The sequence below is a fragment of the Arvicola amphibius genome, chromosome X (assembly GCF_903992535.2).
Source record: "Arvicola amphibius chromosome X, mArvAmp1.2, whole genome shotgun sequence".
NCBI classification, from domain to species: domain Eukaryota; kingdom Metazoa; phylum Chordata; class Mammalia; order Rodentia; family Cricetidae; genus Arvicola; species Arvicola amphibius.
This window is the reverse complement of record NC_052065.1, coordinates 51,949,761-51,970,340: the sequence shown is the minus strand read 5'-3', so window position 1 is coordinate 51,970,340 and position 20,580 is coordinate 51,949,761. Positions and strand designations below refer to the sequence as shown.

At 44.0% G+C, this 20,580-nt stretch overlaps 1 protein-coding gene and 1 pseudogene across 3 annotated transcripts in view; one reads left to right on the top strand and one right to left on the bottom strand.

Moving 5' to 3' along the window:
- The window catches only part of Apoo (apolipoprotein O), a 52,028-nt gene extending 32,833 nt beyond the window's left edge, over positions 1–19,195 (bottom strand). For all 3 annotated transcript variants that reach the window (XM_038317366.1, XM_038317367.1, XM_038317368.1), the window contains exon 1: positions 19,149–19,195. In XM_038317366.1, coding sequence (XP_038173294.1) covers positions 19,149–19,157 — 9 coding nt within the window. In that variant the 5' untranslated portion in view covers positions 19,158–19,195. The remainder of the gene's footprint in view (positions 1–19,148) is intronic.
- On the top strand, positions 4,635–5,205 carry LOC119805409 (annotated as a pseudogene).
- Positions 19,196–20,580: the final 1,385 nt, after the last annotated feature.

Here is a 20,580-nt window from a genome sequence, read left to right as displayed (position 1 = left end):
ATTTGGTTAAACAGGACCCTACTAAATGCTGTAAAAGGGTATGATGCCATTATTTAAAAAGAAAACAAAAACAAACAAAAAGTCAAAGGTCATCCTCCTCCCTTTGCCAATCAAGTGGCTGGGATTACAGGTATGTGCCACCATCCCTGGTGGCTGCCACGATCTTAATACATTGTTGTTTCTTCATCTCTCCTTCTGAAGCTTGACAAAGACTTATGATTACAAAACACCCTCAGCCCGGTAGGCAGGATTACATGTGATAACAATTAGAAGAGGCCAACTAGAACTTGATTTCACAATGTTTCTTGCACACCAGCTGGAAGTCAGACACAGGAAAGCAGATATGGTCCCTGGTTTAAAGAATTTCTGAAAAATTTAGGTTACTCAAAAAACTCAAGCAGCCAACAACGCAGACTTCTTGAGTACAAGGTCAATCCTGGGCTACAGAGTGAGATCAAGGTCAGCCTAGGCCTCCTAGCCAGGCCCTGGCTCAAACAAAAACCAAAAAGACTCAGGCACATATTAACTCTTCAGCTCTAGCCACAGGAGTAGATTTCTGGAAGTCAGCCAAGATAATGAATCTGGCAAGGTCAGAAACATTCAGATCATAATGGGTACACAGAAAGCTAAACTGTTTTTGCTGCTTTCCAAGTTAAAGAGTACTGCCCAGAATTCAGCAACTTGGGGACACTACAACCCAGTAAAATTGCTTTGAAAACAAATGCAATACTCAAGCTAATTAGGATGCCTCCAATTTCCAAAGCCCAGACAACTTGCCTTCTAACTCTCTGGAGTTTCCAGTGGATAGTCTCTTCCATTTTTAAGTAGGGGACCTGTGCTGGTTTCATGTCAACTTGATACAAGCTACAGTCATTTAAGAGATGGGAACCTCAACTGATAAAATGTGCCCAGAAGATCAGGCTGCAGTTTAGCCTGTGGGGCATTTTCTTAATTAGTGACTATTGTGGGAGGGCCCAGCCCATGGGGCCACCCCTGGGCTCGCTAAGAAAGCAGGCTGAGTACACTATGGAGAACAAGCCAGTAAGCAGCAGCCCTCCATGACCACTGCATCAGCTCCTGCCTCCAGGTTCTCGTCCTGGCTTCCTTCAGTGACAGACTACAGTGTGGAAGTGTAAGTCTAATAAGCCCTTTCCTCCCCCCACCTTGCTTTGGATCACAGTGTTTCAGCACAATGATAACCCTAACGAAGACAAGGCCCTTTATTTATTCTCCCAGATAAATACCTTTCATCTTACTAGGCTTTCCATTTAAATTATATAGCTCTATCCTTTTCAATAGAAGGCCTTTTTGTGTGCCTATGGACATGTGGGGTTTCAGAATCATCGAAGGGCTGTTTTAAAAGCAAAGATTCCAGCACTTTCCCCTAAAGAGTCTGACTCCGTAAATCTAAAGGAACCCAATAACATATTCCTACCACAAGCCAAGTTTCAGAACCACCATTCTACAAGATGCTTAGGGAACAGACACCCACCATAAGCTGGGCTACACAATCAAGTGCACTTATTTTTAAGAACATTTTAAAGACAATGAACTGAAATGAAAATTGCCCAAAACATTAAAAACAATAGCATGATTAATTTATACTCCCGAAAACTCTCCCATCTTAATCAAGGTACAACTAATTTTGTCCTCTTCCTTCTCCTCCTTTCCTGGGGGTGGAGGGAGTACTAGGGATTAAGCCCTGGGGCTTGTGCATGCTACAAAATGCTCTATGCAGCACTAGACCTACAGCCCCAGCCTGACCAACACTCCACTCTAATACTCAACGACTACCTTAACCTCTATCAGTCTTCTACCTCCCCCCAGGAACAAATCTGGTTTAGCTTTCTAAGACTGATTTCTTTGTTGTGAGGGAGGGAGTTACAGGCGCTTGCAAATCACCTGACGTGGGTTGTGGGCACCAAACTCTGATCTTCTGAAAGAACAGCAGGTGCTTTTAACTTCTGAGCCTCTCTTCAGTATTTTTTCTTTCCTTTGTTCTTTTTTAACGATTTCTGGAGTTTTGTTTTCTGGTGGTGGTGGTGCTGAGACTAGAACTCAGGCCCTCAGGCATGCTAGGCAAACGCTACCCAGTTTATAAAAATCTAGGGCTTTAGCCGGGCAGTGGTGGCACAGGCCTTTAATCCCAGCACGTGGGAGGCAGAGGCAGGTGGATCTCTGTGAGTTCAAAGCCAGCCTGGTCTACAGAGCAAATGCCAGGACAGGCTCCAAAGCTACAGAAAAACCTTGTCTCAAAAACAAAACAAAAGAAAAAAAACAAAACAAACAAAAAAAATAATCTAGGCCTTTGTACATAAAAGACAAAATACTCCACCAACTGGATTGTATTTCCAGTCCCTAACTTTATTTTAAAATAAGCAGTAATCACAAAAGTATGCATAGCTTTTATTTAGCAAAGTCATCCTGATGTTTAGAGTCAGTGTTACTGGGAATGGCCTCTAAGGTTTAAAACATGAGGATGATTTTTTTTAAACACATCACAATCTTTGCAGCTTTATCCACAGAAGCTATATGGGATCCCATTTAACAGCTGTTACTTTTGCAATATTAAAAATAATTTCAATCAAGTTTTTGTTTTTTGTTGGTTTTGATTTTTTTTTTTTTTTGGTTTTTCAAGACAGGCTTTCTCTGTAGCTTTGGAGCCTGTCCTGGAACTAGCTCTTGTAGACCAGGCTGGCCTCGAACTCAGAGATCTCCCTGTCTCTGCTTCCCAAGTGCTGGGATTAAAGGCATGAGCCACCACTGTGCAGCAACTATAACCTAATCGAAGCAATTTGATTGCAAAACTTGTATGAGCAAATTTATAATGTTTTATTTTTATTTTCAAGTATCTCCCTACTTGGCCCAAACTGGCCTTGAATGCTCCATCCTCCTGCCTCTAGATCCTGAGTGCTGAGATTATGCATTCTAGCTATTTTATCACTTGGCTCATATAACCTGTACATTAAAATGCACAGCTCTTTCCAAAGTTATATAGAAGCATATTAAATCCCTGTGGGAAATAAATGTTACCTGAACATTTTAAAAGTAAATGTCATTTAAAATTAGATATTCTTATACTTACAAAAGGAGGCATACACATGTTTTTCCCCAAAATGTTATACCGAGTCTTTATTCTTTTTATTCGTCTTGTTTCCAATAGTTTCCATTCTCAAAGCATTTATCCTTTTGAAATAGAATGCTCCTATGACTAAGGGTGCAATGTAGTTCAGTAGTAGGGTACGTGCCTAGTATGCTTCAAGACCCTGGGTTCCATCTTCAGCACCACACACACTAAAAACCTTTTCTTTTGACTTTCCAGTCTTAAGAGGTAAAAATCTGAAATGAGGGAGCTGGAGAGATGGCTCAGTGACTAAGAGCTCTGGATGCTCTTCCAGAGGACCCAGGTTCCATTCCAAGCTCCCAGACGGCAGCTCACAATTGTCTATAACTAGTTTCGGGTATCTAATGGCCTCTTCTGCTCTCTGGGCACCGGGCACACACATAAGAGCACAGATATGCAAGCAGGCATAACACAATTTTTAACATGTGAAATGGACTTTTTTTAAAGTCTATGAAAACTGACCACACTTTCAAGGTTATTCTTGTTCTAAATAATTAGCATAAAACCAAAAGATAAGATGTGAATTTTTAAGGTAAAACAACCTAATAAAAATAATCAACAAGCCGGGCGGTGGTGGCGCACGCCTTTAATCCCAGCACTCGGGAGGCAGAGGCAGGCGGATCTCTGTGAGTTCGAGACCAGCCTGGTCTACAAGAGCTAGTTCCAGGACAGGCTCCAAAGCCACAGAGAAACCCTGTCTTGAAAAACCAAAAAAAAAAAATAATAATCAACAATTCGGTCCAAATAACATTACACAGGTATTCGTAAAAACATATTAACAATTTCTTTAATCTGAATTAAAAATAAAAAGAAACATTTCAGCTGGGCAGTGGTGGTGCACGCCTTTAATTCCAGCACTCAGGAGGCAGAGGCAGGCAGATCTCTGTGAGTTCGAGGCCAGCCTGGTCTACAAGAGCTAGTTCCAGGACAGGCCCCAAAGCTACAGAGAAACCCTGTCTTGAAAAACCAAAAGAGAGAGAGAGAGCAAGCGAGAAAACGAGCAAGAGAGAGAAACATTTCAAATCCACTCACAACTCTAGAAGCATCAAAAACAGACTACCTTCCCCTATAACAGGAGCTCAATGGGGATGTCTGTGTCACACAGCCCCCTACCCAGCTCTGTATGCAAACAAATGTTCTACCACTGAGCTATATCTAACTCTATCCCTACCCAGCTTTTCTATGATGGGCACAAATCCAACCCAATAAAGACTCGCTCTAGGTAGGGGGTAAAAGGGAGGTAGACAATAGACATTCGGTCACTATCTGTATCATTTGGACTTTTGAAAGGAAATATTTCAGTATTGGTTATAATTTTTTTAAAAAAATATGTATTTTCGAGAGCTTGCTTTGCCTCCCTTTCATCCACCTCCATCCGAGTCCGGTGGGGCCCATGAGGGCACTCTTGCCGGTGCGTGGAGGAGGTCGGATGCTGGTGGCACTGAGACCGGCAGGGGTGCAGAGCTCGGCTCGCCTGTCACGTCACCTCCCGTTCTAAAAAAGGATTCAGCAAGATCAAGGTGAAAAGGAGAACCCCATGCGGGAACTTTGCATCTGCAAGCTCTGCCTCAATATCTGTGTTGGGGAGAGCGGGGACAGACTGACCTGGGCAGCCAAGGTAAGGTGTTGGAGCGGCTCACAGGCCAGACACCTGTCTTCTCCAAAGCTAGCTACACCATCAGGTCCTTAGGCATCAGGAGAAATGAAAAGACTGCTGTTCACTATACTGTCCATGAAGCCAAGGCAGAAAAAATTCTGGAGAAAGGACTGAAGGTGCGGGAGTATGAATTACGGAAAAATAACTTTTCAGATACTGGGAACTTGGGCTTTGGGATTCAAGAACACATTGACCTGGGCATCAGATATGACCCAAGCATTGGGATCTACGGCCTGGACTTCTATGTGGTGCTGGGCAGGCCAGCTTTCAGCATCACAGACAAGAAGCGCAGGACAGGCTGCATTGGGGCCAAACACAGAATCAGCAAAGAGGAAGCCATGCGCTGGTTCCAGCAGAAGTATGATGGGATCATCCTTCCTGGCAAATAAATTTTATTCAAAAGGCCAATAAAATTTTTCTCAGAAAAAAATATGTATTTTCTAAGTGATGTTGATAAATCATATACAGCCAGAATTTATCGCCACCATTTATACAGCAAATAAAAAATGAAATGTAGTGAGGAGGCAACGGGCTGTGTTCCTGCCACCCAGCTCCTGGCCGCCTGGCTAGCTTATGCCCTGAAATAACAACACACAAATTGTAATCTTTTAAACACTCCCTGGCCCATTAGCTTCAGCCTCTTACTGGCTAACTCTCACATTTTGATTAACCCATATTTAGTAATGTGTGTAGCACCACGAGGGGTGGCTTACCGGGAAGATTCTAGCCTATGTCCATCTTGGGTTGGAGCTTCATTGTATCTGACTCACTTCCCTTCTTCCCAGCATTCTGTTCTGTCTACTCCACCTATCTAAATCCTGCCCTATCAAAATGCCAAGGCAGTTTCTTTATTAACCAATGAGAGTCCTCTATCAATGAAATTTACTTTTTATATGTAATCCCAGCTTCCATTTCTAAATGCCTCTGAATCAAAATTTAAGCCTATAAGAAATTCATTTTCCATCTATTTAAAATAACAAGAAAGCAGAGCTGGAGAGATGGTTCAGTGGTTAAGAGCTCTAGTTGCTCTTCCACAGGACCCAGGTTTGATTTCCAAAACCCATAAGATAGCTCACAATTGTCTGTAACTACAGTTCTAGGGGACTGGATGCCCTCTTCGGGTTTCCACATGGTGTACATACACACATCCAAGTAAATACTCTAACACAGGAAATTATAAATAAATCCTTAAGAAAAGAACAAAAGCCTATCGTAAAATGACATTTGTCTGAAAAAGTAGTGGAGGTAGACTATATGGAGGTAGTATAATTCCATTGATTTTTTAAAAGGTCACGCCAAGGGTATATATAGGTATACTAAGGAACGAGCACGGAAAGATGCACCCCATGGTTGCCTAGGAGTGGAGCTATTAACGGTGATTCTTTAGCATTATCTATATGTCTTGAAGTTTTGAGGTGAGTACTAATTTGTTTACAACACAAAAAGGAATAACACTAGCTGACTTCTGAAGATATTCTAAAGAATATACCACAAAGTATGAAGATCCTTCCAAATGAAGGATAATAATTATTTTATAAATATATTAATCAGTGATAGAGTTTTAGGAATAAAATATATTGAGAGGATAATTAAATCCATGTTCTCAAGATGTCTGTTTTGATAGACGCTATTTGGATGTACAAATACAGACCACAATCACTTCAATCTAACTCAGAGCACTGGGGACTATAAAGTTCAGGTTCACAATATACGCCAGGCTGGTCTTCGATTTCATCGCCAGGCGGGATCTTCCGGCAATATCTTCCCTAGTTCAGATATACACCATTAACACCAACAAAGCCAATATTTCAAAGGTGTGGTGGCACTTGGAGTCTGAGAAGGACCAGTTACAGACCAGCCTGGGTTACACAGTGAATTCCAGGCCAGGCCAGGGGAGGAAAAAGGGGGAAAGAAATAGGCAAAGTTCACACTATGAACCGCATCAGTTACAGGTCAGCCTGGAACTGTAAGATAGTCTGGGCTAAAGAGTAAGACTCCACCAGAAAGAATTGAACAGAACAGAACAGAACAGCACAGCACAGAACAGCACAGAACAGAACAGGAAGGGAGGAAAAGAGAGCAGAAAGAAATAGGAAAAGTTTTGCCGGGCGTAGTGGCACATGCCTTTAATCCCAGCACTCGGGAGGCAGAGGCAAGAGGATCTCTGTGAGTTCGAGGCCAACCTGGTCTACAAGAGCTAGTTCCAGGACAGCCTCCAAAAGCTACAGAGAAAACCTGTCTCGAAAAAAACTAAAAAAAAAAAAAAAAAAAAAAAAAAATAGGAAAAGTTTACACTATGAACCCCAAAAAGAAAAAAATACCTTCTAGACATAGTGAGTGACACCTGACTATAATCCTACCATTTGGGAGGTGAAAGCAGGAAATTCAAAACAGTTCAAGGCCAAAAGGCTGGAGAGAGGGCTCAGTGGTTATGAGCTCTTGCTACCCTTGTAGAGAACCTGGGTTCAATGTCTAGCACCACATGATGGTTCAGAGCTGCCCATGATTCCAGTTCCAGAAGATTCAGTACCCTCTTCCAACCGCCACGAGCACTAATCATGTACATGGTGCAGGTAGCTACATGCAGGCAGAATACTCATGCACATAAAATAATATAAATAAGTCTAAAATAATTTAAGCATTCAAGGATAGTCATGGCTATGCAGAAAGTCTGAAGCCGGTCTGAGAGCTGCTTGGCCTGCAAGGGGACCTGAAAGTCTGCAGGAGGATCCATCGTTCTTTGGGGTGAGTGAGGAGTGAGTGCCCGAACCGCGGCAGCTGCCCGGTGAGGGACCACCGACTCTCCACAACTCCCCCTGCCACCAGCACACTTCCTGCTCTTCCTGCAGGGGTTATTCTCCCCGGATACTGCCTCTCTCTTCCTGTCCCTTCCCAGCTTGAACCCAGAATCCTCCCCCCCTCCCCCTTCCTCATCCTCCCGTCTTTGGGGCCACAAAATCCCACAGCTCAGCCTGTTTGGGCTCTGGGGACCTGGAATTGAGTGCACCCAGGCCGGTGGGAGGTCCCCTCCTTCATTTGACTGCCCGGAGCAAGGTAGGCCTTTGTCTGAGAGCTGCTTGGCCTGCAAGGGGACCTGAAAGTCTGCAGGAGGATCCATCGTTCTTTGGGGTGAGTGAGGAGTGAGTGCCCGAACCGCGGCAGCTGCCCGGAGAGGGACCACCGACTCTCCACAACTCCCCCTGCCACCAGCACACATCCTGCTCTTCCTGCAGGGGTTATTCTCCCCGGATACTGCCTCTCTCTTCCTGTCCCTTCCCAGCTTGAACCCAGAATCCTCCCCCCCTCCCCCTGCCTCATCCTCCCGTCTTTGGGGCCACAAAATCCCACAGCTCAGCCTGTTTGGGCTCTGGGGACCTGGAATTGAGTGCACCCAGGCCGGTGGGAGGTCCCCTCCTTCATTTGACTGCCCGGAGCAAGGTAGGCCTTTGTCTGAGAGCTGCTTGGCCTGCAAGGGGACCTGAAAGTCTGCAGGAGGATCCATCGTTCTTTGGGGTGAGTGAGGAGTGAGTGCCCGAACCGCGGCAGCTGCCCGGTGAGGGACCACCGACTCTCCACAACTCCCCCTGCCACCAGCACACTTCCTGCTCTTCCTGCAGGGGTTATTCTCCCCGGATACTGCCTCTCTCTCCCTGTCCCTTCCCAGCTCGCACCCAGAATCCTCCCCCCCTCCCCCTGCCTCATCCTCCCGTCTTTGGGACCACAAAATCCCACAGCTCAGCCTGTTTGGGCTCTGGGGACCTGGAATTGAGTGCACCCAGGCCGGTGGGAGGTCCCCTCCTTCATTTGACTGCCCGGAGCAAGGTAGGCCTTTGTCCGAGAGCTGCTTGGCCTGCAAGGGGACCTGAAAATCTGCAGGAGGAGCCATCGTTCTTTGGGGTGAGTGAGGAGTGAGTGCCCGAACCGCGGCAGCTGTCCGGAGAGGGACCACCGACTCTCCACAACTCCCCCTGCCACCAGCACACTTCCTGCTCTTCCTGCAGGGGTTATTCTCCCCGGATACCGCCTCTCTCTCCCTGTCCCTTCCCAGCTTGCACCCAGAATCCTCCCCCCCTCCCCCTTCCTCATCCTCCCGTCTTTGGGGCCACAAAATCCCACAGCTCAGCCTGTTTGGGCTCTGGGGACCTGGAATTGAGTGCTCCCAGGCCGGTGGGAGGTCCCCTCCTTCATTTGACTGCCCGGAGCAAGGTAGGCCTTTGTCTGAGAGCTGCTTGGCCTGCAAGGGGACCTGACAGTCTGCAGGAGGATCCATCATTCTTTGGGGAGGATCCATCATTCTTTGGGGACACCAAACACCTCCGCGCTCCTTTTGAAGGAAGAGATGGGCAGGCGCCAATGCAGGAGCTCCTCCAACAACATGAAAGGCAACATGACATCACCACAAGCCAGACATCCCGAAACAACAAGAATTGAACACCCTACCCCAGAAGATATAGAAGAAACCGACATTAAACAGTACTTTATAAAAATAATAGAGGACCTTAAACAGGAGGTAAAAACTGCCATAAAGAAATGGAGATGACAAACAAAAAGGTAGACGAAATAAATAAATCTCTCAAAGATACCCAAGAAAAACAAGAAAAACAAGAAAAAGCAATCAAACAGGTAAGGGAAACAGTACAAGACCTGATAAATGAAATGGAGGTATTGAAGAAAACACAATCTGAGGGACGACTGGAAATGGAAACTCTGAGTAAACGAACAGAAACTTCAGAGACAAGTATTTCCAACCGAATACAAGAGATGGAAGAAAGAATCTCGGACTCTGAAGATACTATAGAAGAAATAAACTCACAGATTAAAGAACTAAACAAATCTAACAAATTCTTAACACAAAACATTCAGGAAATCTGGGACACCATGAAAAGACCAAACCTAAGAATAATTGGGGTAGAAGAAGGAGAAGAATTACAACTCAAAGGCCCAGAAAACATATTCAACAAAATTATAGAAGAAAACTTCCCCAACCTAAAGAAGGATGTTCCTATGAAGGTACAAGAAGCCTACAGAACACCAAATAGACTGGATCAAAAGAAAGCATCCCCACGCCATATAATAATCAAAACACAAAACATACAGAATAAAGAACAGATATTAAGAGCTGCAAAGGAAAAAGGTCAAGTAACATATAAAGGGAAACCTATCAGAATTACACCTGATTTCTCAATGGAAACCATGAAAGCCAGAAGAGCTTGGATAGATGTGCTACAGACACTTAGGGAACATGGATGCAAGCCTAGACTATTATACCCAGCAAAGCTTGCATTCACCATTGATGGAGAAAACAAGATATTCCAGGACAAAAACAGATTTAAACAATACGCAGCCACAAATCCAGCCTTGCAGAAAGTAATAGAAGGAAAATCACAAACCAAGGAGTCCAACAACGCCGACAATAACTCAGGCATCTAGCGACCCTTCACCAGCACAACTAGAAGAAGGGAAACACACAAACTCTACTACTAAAAATGACTGAAGTTAACAACCACTGGTCATTAATATCACTTAATATCAATGGACTCAATTCACCTATAAAAAGGCACAGGCTAAGAGACTGGATACGAAAACAGAATCCAACATTTTGCTGTTTACAAGAAACACACCTCAACCACAAAGACAGGCACCTACTCAGAGTAAAGGGTTGGGAAAAGGTTTATCAAGCAAATGGCCCTAAGAAACAAGCGGGTGTGGCCATACTAATTTCCAACAAAGTTGACTTCAAACTAAAATCAATCAGAAGAGATGGAAAGGGACACTTTATACTCATAACAGGAAAAATCCTTCAGAATGAAGTCTCAATCCTGAATATCTATGCCCCTAATATAAAAGCTCCCACTTATGTAAAAGAAACACTTCTAGAACTCAAGGCAGCCATCAAACCACACACACTAATAGTTGGAGACTTCAACACTCCTCTCTCACCAATGGACAGGTCAATCAGACAGAAACCTAACAGAGAATTGAAAGACTTAATGGAGGTAATGAACCAAATGGACTTAACAGACATCTATAGAACATTCCACCCAAATAGGAAAGAATATACCTTCTTCTCTGCGGCTCATGGAACCTTTTCGAAAATTGACCATATACTTGGTAACAAAGCAAACTTCCACAGTTACAAAAAAATATTAGTAACCACCTGTGTCTTATCGGATCACCATGGATTAAAATTAGAATTCAACAACAATGCTACCCCCAGAAGGCCCACAAACTCATGGAAACTGAACAGTCAACTACTGACCCACACCTGGGTCAAGGAAGAAATAAAGAAAGAAATTAAAGTCTTTCTTGAATTTAATGAAAACAAAGACACGACATACTCAAACCTATGGGACACAATGAAAGCAGTGCTAAGAGGAAAGTTCATAGCACTAAGTGCCCACTTAAAGAAAACGGAGAAAGCACTCATTGGTGACTTAACAGCACACCTGAAAGCTCTGGAAAAAAAAGAAGCAGACTCACCTAGGAGAAGTAGAAGACTGGAAATAATCAAACTGAGGGCAGAAATCAACAAAATAGAAACACAGAAAACAATCCAAAGAATCAATGAAACAAGAAGCTGGTTCTTGGAGAAAATCAACAAGATTGACAAACCCTTAGCCAATCTAATCAAATGGCAGAGGGAGAACACGCAAATTAACAAGATCAGAAATGAAAAGGGGGACATAACCACAGACACAGAGGAAATTCAGAAAATCATTAGATCTTACTACAAAAGCCTGTATGCCACAAAATTGGAAAATGTAAAAGAAATGGACAGTTTTTTAGATAAATACCATATACCAAAGTTAAACCAGGACCAGGTAAATGCTCTAAATCGTCCTGTTAGTCGCGAAGAATTAGAAACTGTTATCAGAAACCTCCCTACCAAAAAGAGCCCAGGACCAGATGGTTTCAATGCGGAATTCTACCAGAACTTCCAAGAAGACCTAATACCTATACTCCTTAAGGTATTTCATAATATAGAAACACTAGAGTCACTGCCAAATTCCTTCTATGAAGCTACAGTTACCCTGATACCTAAACCACACAAAGACTCAACCAAGAAAGAGAATTACAGGCCAATCTCACTCATGAACATGGACGCAAAAATTCTCAATAAAATACTGGCAAACCGAATCCAAGAACACATTAGAAAAATTATCCATTACGATCAAGTAGGCTTCATCCCAGAGATGCAGGGCTGGTTCAACATACGAAAATCTATTAATGTAATCCATCATATAAACAAACTGAAGGAAAAAAACCATATGGTCATCTCATTAGATGCTGAAAAAGCATTTGACAAAATTCAGCACCCTTTTATGATAAAGGTCTTGGAGAGATTAGGGATACAAGGGTCATTCCTAAATATAATAAAAGCTATTTACAGCAAACCGACAGCTAACATCAAATTAAACGGAGAGAAACTCAAGGCTATCCCACTAAATTCAGGAACACGACAAGGCTGTCCACTCTCTCCTTATCTCTTCAATATAGTGCTTGAAGTTCTAGCAATAGCAATAAGACAACATAAGGGAATCAAGGGGATCCAATTTGGAAAGGAAGAAGTTAAACTTTCATTATTTGCAGATGATATGATAGTATACATAAGCGACCCCAAAAACTCCACCAAAGAACTCCTACAGCTGATAAACTCCTTCAGTAACGTGGCAGGATACAAGATCAACTCCAAAAAAATCAGTCGCCCTCCTATACACAAAGGATAAGGAAGCAGAGAGCGAAATCAGAGAAGTATCACCTTTCACAATAGCCACAAATAGCATAAGATATCTGGGAGTATCGCTAACCAAGGAAGTGAAGGATTTATATGACAAGAACTTTAAGTCTTTGAAGAAAGAAATTGAAGAGGATACCAGAAAATGGAAGGATCTCCCCTGCTCGTGGATTGGGAGGATCAACATAGTAAAAATGGCAATTCTACCAAAAGCAATCTATAGATTCAATGCAATCCCAATCAAGGTCCCATTAAAATTCTTCACAGAGATTGAGAAGACAATAATCAACTTTATATGGAAAAACAAGAAACCCAGGATAGCCAAAAAAAATCTTATACAATAAAGGTTCTTCTGGAGGCATTACCATCCCTGACTTCAAACTCTATTACAGAGCTACAGTATTGAAAACGGCTTGGTATTGGCATAAGAACAGAGAAGTTGACCAATGGAATCGTATAGAAGACCCGGATCTTAAACCACAAACCTATGAACACCTGATTTTTGATAAAGGAGCCAAAAGTACACAATGGAAAAAAGAGGGCATCTTCAACAAATGGTGCTGGCATAACTGGATGTCAACCTGTAGAAGAATGAAAGTAGATCCATATCTATCACCATGCACAAAACTCAAGTCCAAATGGATTAAAGACCTCAATATTAATTTGAACACATTGAGATTGATAGAGGAGAAAGTGGGAAGTACTCTACAACAAATGGGCACAGGGAACCGTTTCCTATGCATAACCCCAGCTGCACAGACTTTAAGGGCAACATTGAATAAATGGGACCTCCTGAAGTTGAGCAGCTTCTGTAAAGCAAAGGACATTGTCACTAAGACACAAAGGCAGCCTACTGACTGGGAAAAGATCTTCACCAACCCTGCAACTGACAAAGGTCTGATCTCTAAAATATATAAGGAACTCAAGAGACTAGACGGTAAAATGCCAATTAACCCAATTAAAAAATGGGGCGCTGAACTGAACAGAGAATTCTCAACAGAAGAAGTTCGAATGGCCAAAAGACACTTAAGGTCATGCTCAACCTCCCTAGCTATCAGGGAAATGCAAATCAAAACAACTTTGAGATATCATCTCACACCTGTCAGATTGGCTAAAATCCAAAACACCAATAATAACCTTTGCTGGAGAGGTTGTGGGGTAAGGGGCTCACTCATCCATTGCTGGTGGGAATGCAAACTTGTGCAACCACTTTGGAAAGCAGTGTGGCGGTTTCTCAGGAAATTCGGGATCAACCTACCCCAGGACCCAGCAATTCCACTATTGGGAATCTACCCAAGAGATGCCCAATCATACAACAAAAGCATATGCTCATCTATGTTCATAGCAGCATTATTTGTAATAGCCAGATCCTGGAGACAGCCTAGATGCCCTTCAGTGGAAGAATGGATGAAGAAACTGTGGAATATATACATGCTAGAATACTACTCAGCGGTAAAAAACAATGACATCTTGAATTTTGCAGGCAAATGGATGGAAATAGAAAACACTATTCTGAGTGAGGTAACCCAGACCCATAAAGATGAACATGGGATGTACTCACTCATATTCGGTTTCTAGCCATGATTATAGGACATCGAGCCTATAAGTTTGGGATCCTTGAGAAGATAATAAGAAGGTGAACTCCCAAAAAAGATATAGTAATCCTCCTGGATATTGGAAGTAGACACGATCGCCAGGCAAAATTGGGAACTTGAGGGTTGGGCAAGACTGGGCCAAGGGAAGATGGGGAGAGAAAAGTGTGAAGGGGAGAGCGGGGGGAGCTCGGAGGAATGGGGTGCTTGGGATATAGGAAGGGTGGATATGAGAGCAGTGAAGCATATATCTGAATTTAAGGAGCTACCTGAGGGTTGTCAAGAGACTTGACCCTAGAGGGGTTCCCAGGTTTCCAGGGAGACGCCCCCAGTTAGTTCCTTGGGCAGCTGAGGAGAGGGAGCCTGAAAAGGCCAGTTCCTATAGCCATACTGATGAATTTCTTGCATATCACCATAGAACCTCCACCTGACGATAGATGAAGAAAATGACAGAGCCCCACCTTGGAGCACCGGACTGAGCTCCCAAGGTCCTGATGAGGAGCAGAAGGAGAGAGAACATGAGAAAGAAAGTCAGGACCGTGAGGGAACCTCCAGCTGGCGACAGATGGGGAAGGTGACTGAGCCCCACATTGGAGCACTGGACTGAGCTCCCAAGGTCCCGATGAGGAGCAGAAGGAGCGAGAACATGAGGGAGAAAGTCAGGAACGAGAGGGGTGCGTTCACTCATGGAGACGGTGGGACAGAACTAATGGGAGATCACCAACTCCAGTTGGAATGGGACTGATGGATCATGCGACCAAACCCGTCTCTCTGAGTGTGGCCAACAGCGGGGGCTGACTGAGAAGCAAAGGACAATGGCTCTGGGCTCTGATTCTTCTTCATGGACGGGCTCTGTGGGAGCCTTCTCAGCTTGGTCGATCACCTTCCTGGACCTGGGGGGAGTTGGGAGGACCTTGGTCTTAGCATAGAGTGGGGAACCCTGATGGCTCCTTGGCCTTGAGAGGGAGGGAGGGGAGGTATGGGTGGAGGGGAGGGGAGGGAAGGGGGAGAAGGAGGGGAGAGAAAGGGGAGAAGGAGGGGAGGGAGGGTGGAGGAGGAGGGAAGGAGATGGAAATTTTTAAATATAAAAAAAAATAAACCATGAGGAAAAAAAAAAAACAAAAAAAAAAAAAAACAAAAAAAAAAAAAAAACCTATCACTCTCCACTATGGTTCCAGCTTAAGATACCTGGGCTTTGCCCAGAGAAAGACAGCAAACACATGACAGTATCACGTGGACAGCCCCAATTTAAAAAATAAAAGAAAAAAAAAAAAAAAAAAAAAAAAAAAAAAAAGAAAGAAAGTCTGAAGCCGCCCTGGGCCTGGGCTATTTGAGAACTTCCTTAAAAAAAGGAAAAGAGGGGGAAAAAGGTACTTTTTGGTTTTGCAAACAGAACTATTTATGAATTTATGAGAAGCTTTCAATTCTGCAGTTTTGTGCCAAAGTTGCTGATATTTCCTAGTTCTTCTGTATCTACTATAAAGACTATTATAGTCTTAAAAAAGCAAAAAAAAAGAGGCTAAAAAAAGATGTTAACATCTTTTCCTCACAGAAAACTATTTTATTTTCCTTGGGGGCAGGAGCAAATATCACTACAAAATTACACCAATAAAGCAAAGAAAATACATTTCATCTGTAATTGTTCCGTTTTTTAAACCCTGTAAAAACAGCTATCTGATTCTGTCAAATATACATAGAAAAGTAAGAAGCTTGTGTAAGCCTGGCAGTGGTGGGGCACACCTTTAATCCCAGCACTTGGGAAGCGGAGGCAGGCGGATATCTGTGAGTTCGAAGCCAACCTGGTCTACAAGAGCTACTTCCAGGACAGGCTCCAAAAGCTACAGAGAAACCCTGTCTCGAAAAACCAAAACTTGTGTAATAAGCAGAAAAAAAATCTAATCTACATGGGAAGTAGAAAGTAGAAAAAGACAAGATCTCCTGAGTAAATTGGGAGCATAGGGACCTTGTGGGAGGGTTGAAGGGGAAAGGGGAAAGGCAGGGAGGGGAACAGAGAAAAATGTAAAGCTCAATAAATATCAATAAAAAATGGGCTTTTATAACTCTAAAAAAATAAAATAAAATAAAAAGGAAACAATGATCACAGTTTAAACATTATCCATAACAAGCTACACACATTGTACTTCCTTATACTATAGTACAACACCGATACTATCAAGCCTAGTACCTTCCAAGCTGGCAATTCCCAAAGCCAGACCAGTCCCTACCATTTATTCTGTCCCCTCTAAGCAGGGACTTGTAGTAGCAAACCTCTCAGCAGAGCCTTTGCAACCCCCCTTTTTTGGTTCTCTGGTCAGTGCCTCTTCCAAATCTTACCCTATTCATGAAATCAGCAACTTCAAAAGCACAGGGAACACGCACTAAGGATCTTACTAAATAAATATTTATATATAGCATATACTTATTTTTACACATAATACAGTACTGGAGGTACTCTGTATACTACCAGAGGAGAACGGTAAACACCAACCTAGCTACAAACCCTGTGATCTACACTGGTGACCTGCCTGAAACATACGTTGGTGCAAAAGTGCCAAAAGTTGTGGAAGTAACCAATCACTATTTGATTGGAACTAAGGCCCCATATCATAAAAATGAACCCATGCCTGACACTGCCCACGTACCCAAGAGCCTGAGACTTGCTAAGCCCAGAGGCATAGGGGAAAACTATTCTGCTAAAGAATGTAACAATAAAATGACTCCTAATAGTCTGCTGTACTCATAGATCAGTGCCTTGTTCAACCATCACCAGAGAAGCTTCCTCCTGCAGCAGATGGGAACAAAGACAGAGAGCCATAATTGGACAATATTCAGAGAGTGACAGACCTTGGAACACTCAGTCCTAAATGGGATGTCTCCATCAAATCCCTCCCCTCAGGGTCAGGGAACCCTGTGGAAGAGGAGGAAAGATTATAAAAGCCAAAGGGGGATGAAGGACACCAAAGAAACAAGGCCTTCTAAACACAGCATAACAGACACAGATGGATTCACAGAAACTGTTGCAGCATGCACAGGGCCTGCATGGGTCTGCACCAGATGGGGCACAATGCTGAGAGAAGTGGACCCAGGTTCCATCCCCAGCACCCATATGGCCTCTGACAACCATCTGTAACTCCATTTCCAGGGGATCATGTGCCCTCTTCTGGCCTCTGTGAGCACCAGGCACGTGTGTCGTACACAAACATACATGCAGGCAAAACATTAATACACATAAGATAAAAAAAATTAAAACTAAAACAAATGTTCAACACAACTAAAGACACAAAAAACAACCTCTGGAATTTCCAAAACATACCCAAAGGGAGTGGTACCAGTCAGCTGAGAACCACTGTTCTACAATCACAACATTCTTTTCCTTCCCTCTTTCTCACTCCTGTAAAAAAATAAACTGTAAAAAAAAAACTTATCTGAGTCATCCATCTGTGTCAATCTTTCATTTCCATCAATTAACTTACATGTATGAGGATCACGAAAGAGTTTCAAAGACCCCAAGTCAATGAACACGTTCACAGACTCATGAATATACCCGACGTGAGCACTGCTGCTTGTGGTTCCACTTTCCACCACACCTCTTCCTCCCTGAAGAACCGCACTGTGGTCATGAAACCATTCTTTTCCCAAGTGTTTAAGCAAAGTGATCCTAGTTAACTTAAACTAACAGGAGCCCAACATCCCCCTGGTAACTGTTATGGGGCTAGGGACAGATACCTGACCCATGTTGGTCCAATCAGACCTGAAGGAAAAACATAATCCAAGCATAGTAGTTTTATCCTCTCCTCTTCCCCTAGTGAATGACAAAGTATTGTTACTGGCAGTCATCTTGCAACCATAAGGAAAATTGACAATGCCATAGTAAACCCAGGAGAGCTACGTCTTTGATTGACAGTGAGCCAACAAATCAATGCATTCAGCGTCCATCCTTCCTCTGGGTTTAGGGAGCTAATTCTCCTCAGTATTTAACAATTAGACGTTTATTACCCTAACTTCAAGCAATAGAAAAAAAAACAGTCATGGAGGAGTTGTGACATGCCCACTATCACATAGCTAGGCACTGGCAATACCACAGCACTGGAAGGCAGAGACCATGATCTGATTTTACAGCCCTTATTAATGAGCCCCGAACACTATAGCTGCAAGGAATTTTTAAATGGGTAGCACAATTTTGAGGTTCTACTGGCACTATTCTGTGAATATTACGTTTCTTGGAGGACTTATTTTATAGATTTTGGGCTGCTTGTTTGTGTTTTGTTTTGTTTTAGAAAGGGTCTCTTTTTGTAGGCCTGGTTATCCTGGAAATCGCTATGTAAACCAGATTGGCCTCGAACTCACCTGTCTCTGCCTCCTGCGTGCTGGGATTAAAGGCGTGCGCTGCCTGTGATTTTTTTTTAATGACAAAATATAAGTGACTTTACGAAAGAATAACTTAATGCTAAAATACAGGTTTTTGAAAGTCTACACTGTAAATACCTTACGGTGGGCAGGTGTTCAAAAAAAACACCTGTAAGGAAGGGGAAGAGTCGGCTTCTCCACACTGATGCTCACTAGAGCGTAAGCGACAGCTTCCCCCACGAAGCCTTTCCTTCCTCAGCCTCCCCGACCTCTTCGGAGGTTGACCCTCCCCCACCCACACGCCAGGTTCTGAAACCTGATCCTGCCAAGCAACCAAAGCCATAAAGGCTGCAGCGTCAGGACCTGGCCTCGTCCTACCCACGAACCCAAAAGGGCATTAGCCGGGGAAGTAGGTACTACAGCGGTGTTGTAAATCTTCAAAGTGTTTCCTTCGCGACAGAACTAGCCCAAGGCCAATCCCACCCATCTAGCGTTCAAAGCCTCAGCCTCACAGGTGCTGGTACCAAGCAGTGAATGAATCGCCGGGCCAGGACTTAGCCAGCCCGGAGGTGGGCAAAGCCTCGGGGGGAGCCGAGTCTGATCCACAAAAAAAAGGCCCCACGGGAGCGTGGGAAGGGCTCCCGGTGTCTGAGATGGGGAGATGACAACCGTGACCCGGCTCCACTCTCTCACCTTGAACATGTCGCTGGCAGCCGCGGCTCCGGCAGGGGCAGGGTCACCCCTCTCTTGGTCCCGCCCACTATAGAAAAGCGTCTACGGAGGCCCGGTTAGATCCTGATTCCCTCGACCGCGAGCAGGCTGGGGCGCACGAGATTCTGTTGCTCCCCGCCTCCTCCACGAGACCGTTCAAAAGCGCCAATCAAACACCGCTAGATGGCGCGTTACGTTGCTTAGCAACCGACGTCGCCCGCGCGCGGGAACCAGACGAACGCAAGCCCCGCCTTCTTGGCGGTTTTGCCTCCCCGAGGGCTGTTGCTAGGCGGCAAAAGGCAGGAGCTCCGTGTAGGCGGCAAGCTGTGGTAAGAGGGCGGCTCCTTGGCACTCTGAAGTGCCACAAAACCTACTTTCTCCTCATCCTCCACCATTGGGCACTAGGCTGTGCCAGATGGCAGCCCTGTGAACTGAAGCAGCCAGGCGGTGGCACCCGACGGACCCGGGAAGGCTGCACCCGCCTCTTAGGGAGAAGCTGCAGATCGACGATGGGGCTTCGATTTACCTCACATAAGGTTTTTTCCCCTAAAAAATGTACCGTATACTGAATGTTCCTTAAATTTTTAGGTTAAACTAAATGCCCCACGTTACTTAATCGCGAAAAATTGACCTTTTAAAAAAGAAAAGTACTGAAGCGTAAAGATATCAAATATTTGTCCCATTTAATACTTGTAGACGGTAAGTGATGGTATTTAACTATTCGCAAGAAAAACAAGCATTATTAAGGACGTAATTTTATTCCTCCCACACAAGTCGATAGGCACGGTTCTCATTGCGGAGTGTCCAAGGCTGCGGAAAATCTAAAGTTAGGATCCAAGTCCAGGTAGTCTGCCTTTTAAATCTCTGCGCTAGCCTCAGCAAACTAGCCCGAACCAGAAAGACGATGTAGTTCGTATTTCCTTCTGCATTTCTGTCCTAATTTGACAGAAGATGGAAGCCACATGGGCGTCCTGAAGATTTGGAGATTTGTTCAATGGAAGGTCACTGTCCTCTTATCCAAAGATAGTGCTAGAAACCACCTGTCCTTGAAGAAATTAGGGGTTTTTTTTCTGCGAAAGAAAAAAACCACAAAACAACAACAAAAACGCCCATCTGGGGCAAACTGGAGCATTCCAGTAAGAAAATGTTAAGTTTGTCGTAATATTTGAGTTTTGGCTTGGTGATATGTGGTTAAGTGTTTTTTAAAGCAGGACTTGGAAGTGTTAGCAAGCTTCAGGGTGGGGAAAACGCTAAGGCTCGACCGAGTGCCAGAGCAACCCCCAAATGTTAAGGGCAGCTTTTTTCCTTCTCAGCAGAATTGTATGTTCCAAGCCACCCCATCTCCGATCCCAAAGGAGAAATACTGACTAGGTCCGAAGGCTCTGCATCAGTAAGGTAATATCTTAGAAGTGCG